Raw genomic sequence first — 4237 nt, 5'->3', positions numbered from 1 at the left:
GCCGGGGCGGGGCGGGGGGGTTGTTCTTTGTGATAGTCCCCTAGAAAGGAATAGGAAACAAGTGTAATGTTCACCTTTCGGCTTCGGTGTCCTTTTCCTTCGGTCGCGGAAGGCAGCCCCCGACTGCAAGGCCTCCAGCAGACTATCCATCACTCCTGTCTCATCACCCTCTGTGAAAAGAGATGCAGGGAATTCCATCAGCCCTCGGGGTTACCATAGCAATGTCAAAGCATGCGCAGAAACTGGTGATGGTATGGTAGGGGGAAAAAAGATCAGGTGCCAGGACTAAGCCAGCAATTTCAAAATATGATATGACTTAACTCTCTCATAAATCAAATATCTTTTAATGAAATCTGTCTCATTAGTGCCCATGTTACTGTCCACTAAAGAGAACCGAGTTCTACTGATTCACTTCAGAGCACTGCTTTTATAGTCTGGTGGCAAAATAACTTTAAATGGAAGGTGGTTCTAGTCATATCTGTGTCTCAGGTTATCATAAATCACATTTCCCTTGTAGAAATGGGTTATTTTCAAGGCATCGGCTCCTTTTCTAAAATCGACCAGGTGTGGGAGAGTATTTCTGTTGTCGTTATTGAGATTCTACTGTCTAAACTTATCATACAAAATTATATTTGCAGGCTAATTTCTGTGAACGTGCTCCCAACAAGTGATTCTTCATATCAGGATAATTGTCCCCAGACTTTAGGTGACACAGAACAATCACTGCAAACTTTTGGAGAATGTATGAAAAGTTTGTCTTCTATAATGAAAAATAAACCAAAAGAGGCTCTCAAAAATCTAAATGATTATATCACATTATGATTAGTTTAAATTGATATTCTGCATATAATTGATGAAGATGTGGTTATAGAGCCATTTCTATCTGGTTATCTTGTAATAATCTACAGCTATTTACAGTTGTCAATGATAAATGTTATCTAAAGGAAGTGGTTAAAAAAAAAAAAAGCTTCAAGGAAACTATTGGATCAACCTAAATTCATGAAAATGCCAAAGATATTTTTTGTCCCTTAGAGAGAAGTTATTTTCAGGCATTCTCTATGAAATTGTATGTCTGGTATACAGTCAGGTGTAAAGTATTAGAAAACTATTCTCCTCTGGATTTTTTATTTCTTTTTTTGAAACACAATCCCTTTATAGGGAACAGATGACAAACGAATGCAGTAGAGTACAAATAACACATTCATTTACAGTTTATAAACAGATATGTGAATATAAACATGTGTCAGCCCTTTTCAATCTGGTTCTGTTTCATTTTTAGAGAAGTATACCTCCTAGGTGTAATCCAAAAACAGGTGGGTGAGAAACAGAGTATTTGGAGGTTGTTAACTCTCATGTAAATTTAATTCTAAAGTGACTTGATGGCTATTTTAATTAAAATACGTCAAATATTTCAGATACTTTAATTAGTAACTATCTTTGAAAATTTGCACTCAAACTCAACTATATTTTTTCTAAAAAGAACTCCAGGTAAAGCTAAATATTTAAGGTTGTGAATATATTTCATTAGTAAAAGGAAACACTGAACTTTCTTTAGTAAGTTTGCTGTTGTTAGTGGTACTGATGACGTGATTGTGAAAGTATTACATGTGTATTATAAGCCTGAGCAGATGGGTAAACATGCTGATGCTGTTGGCAACAGGGATGCTTGCTGTGGGATGCGAGATACAAATATGGAGTGGGAGAAGGAGAGGAAGAACCATGAAGTGCTGGATTGGATCTAAAGGTATCATGGAAGATCAAGCTTTAAGAAAAATGCTTTTTCTAGCTTCGTGGCCCAAAAGAGCCTAGAAGTAATGACACTACAGTAGCAATGAGCACAGCTGGCCCTCAGATCTTGGTTTCTACATATTATTACTCACTAATAGGAACCGGAATACTTAGAAAAATGGCTGATTCTAGGACTGAGATCAAGAAAGTATGAAATGAGTTGAGAAAATATTATTGTGCCAGAAAATAAGAAAGCGCTCAAAGACAGATAGGGATATATCAAAAGGGCAGAGGAGTCAGACTGAAGGATAGTCTTGGCCAAATTCAGGACAATTTGAGCATTGAATGGGTAATGATGGTAATGGATTATTACACACTGGAAAAAAGAATCATGCATCCATACTGATACTGAAAATTTAAAAATTTATTAAATATCGGGGAAGAAAAAGCTCTGCTTTAAATAAGAATGTCAACCAATAGATGTCAAAGATATAAAGAGGACCGAGTTCCATTAATATAAGAGATAGATAATGGAAACAGAAAATTCACCATATCACAACTCACAGAGTAAGAATTAATTAGGCAGAAATCATCAATGGTTACAAAACCCATTATATGTAAGGTTATGGAGGAACATGGTATGGAGAAATCTCAAAGATATCACCTTACCCAACTAATCAAATTTGACATCACCAGTAATGGGGCACACTGACAGTAACTATCTCCTGAAGTGATGCACTGAGATGGACACAATATAAACCGTGTAAAAATATTTAACCTGGGAATTCCCTGGAGGTCCAATGGTTAGGACTACGCACTTCCATTGCTGGGGGCACACGTTTGATCCCTGGCTGGGAAATTAAGATCCCACAAGCCGTGCGGCATGGCCAAAATAAATAAATAAATAAACAAAAGCTTAAAGCCATCTTTAACAAAAACAAACCAAAAAAAGGTCAAAAACAACAAAAAAATTTAACCTGCATCTAAACGTAAGGAAATAACCTTACAAATCCAAAGTGAGCGACATTCTGTGAAACAATTGGTCTGGGTTCTTAAAAATCATCAATATCATGAAAGACCAAGCAAGAGAAAGAGAGGAGAAAAGCTTAGGGAAGCAGCATTCTAGCTTAGAGGAGATTAAATAGACATCGCAACTAAATGCAACACACAATCTCCCATTAGCTCTCGGATTGTAAAAAAGTCACAGATGACATTATTGGGATAATTAGGCAAATTTTAAATTTGCTGGGTATTAAATAATTATATTGTACCAATGTTAGTTATCTGAGTTTGATAATTATATTATGATCAGGGAGGATAATGTCACTCTTCTTAGGAGATAGATGCTGACATGTTCAGGCTCACTAAACAACTTACATCACAGTTCCACGTTCTCAATTTCACGCCTTTGATCATGCTGTTTTGTCTACACAGAACATCCTTCCCACTTCCTTCACCAATCTAACTCCTTCTCCTTCAAGACAGATAACTGAGAATCCTTTCCTGAGCTGTGTGTGCTGAACTGGGTGCCCCTCTGTGTCCTAATGACTTGTGGTACATATAGCAATAAATCCTTTACAGTATTGTTTACTTGATGGTTTCTACCACAGAGAGTTTGTCAAGGGCAGGGATCGTGGTTTCCATTTATCTTTAACACCTAGCAAAGGAAGTGTTCATTAACGTATGCTGACTATATTAACAAATGAAGCACTAGCGTGGTCAGCTTGGAAGGAATCACCACGTAGAAGAATAAAGGTCACGATGGGGAGGGAACCAGCGGGAGCACATTCCCACCACCACTGTAAACAGCACAGCTTTGTTCCCTCCTTTCCCTGGGCTCACACAACCATTCAGTTGCCAAACCTTGCTCATGTACATGCCAGTATCCCAATAAGTGATCCATTGTTTCCTTTTCTGACTAAACTTAATGTTGGTGGTCCAGAACGGAATTATTTTTCACCTGAAACATCGCATGAGTTGCCTAAAATGATGTTGCTTCTCGCTTCTCCCTAATTCTAATTCATCCCATAGAGCACTAAAGCGGAATTATGATCCCCTGGTCACAAATTTTCAATATCACTCACTTCCCACAATATAAAGTCCCAACCCTTTCCCTTGGCCCTGACACTGACTCCAACTGCTTTCTAAATCTTATCTCTGGTTTCCAACATCACAATCTGTTCTTCAGCTAAAGGCAACTGCCTGTGATTCTCCACAAACATTTTCTCTCCCATCCATCAGTCTCTACCTGGAACTTCTATCCTTGGTCTTGTCCCCCAGAGCTAATGGCTTTGCTTGGCCTTCATTCCCCACTCCCGCAATGGAAAGAATAGTGTATCAGAGAAAGAAGATCTGCATTCTAGTCTGAGCTGTCAACTGGCTACATGTTCCTACATGTTCCTGACATGTGTAATAGAGATAATACCTATCTAGGGTTGATGAGAGGATCAAATGAGATCATACAAATGAAAGCAGTGGTAAATTGCTAAGAGATAAAAAATGTAGGGAA

The 4237-nt window shown here is 38.1% G+C and overlaps 1 protein-coding gene across 1 annotated transcript in view; it reads right to left on the bottom strand.

Moving 5' to 3' along the window:
• Window positions 1-74: 74 nt before the first annotated feature.
• Window positions 75-4237, bottom strand: part of DIAPH3 (diaphanous related formin 3) — a gene marked incomplete at its 3' end in the record, with an annotated part of 415912 nt that continues 411749 nt past the window's right edge. The window contains 1 exon segment of the mRNA XM_007450220.1: window positions 75-170. Coding sequence (XP_007450282.1) covers window positions 75-170 — 96 coding nt within the window.

Source organism: Lipotes vexillifer, unplaced genomic scaffold, assembly GCF_000442215.2.
Source record: "Lipotes vexillifer unplaced genomic scaffold, Lipotes_vexillifer_v1.1 scaffold275, whole genome shotgun sequence".
NCBI classification, from domain to species: domain Eukaryota; kingdom Metazoa; phylum Chordata; class Mammalia; order Artiodactyla; family Lipotidae; genus Lipotes; species Lipotes vexillifer.
The sequence above is the reverse complement of the archived record's forward strand: the minus strand, read 5'-3'. Positions and strand labels throughout refer to the sequence as shown.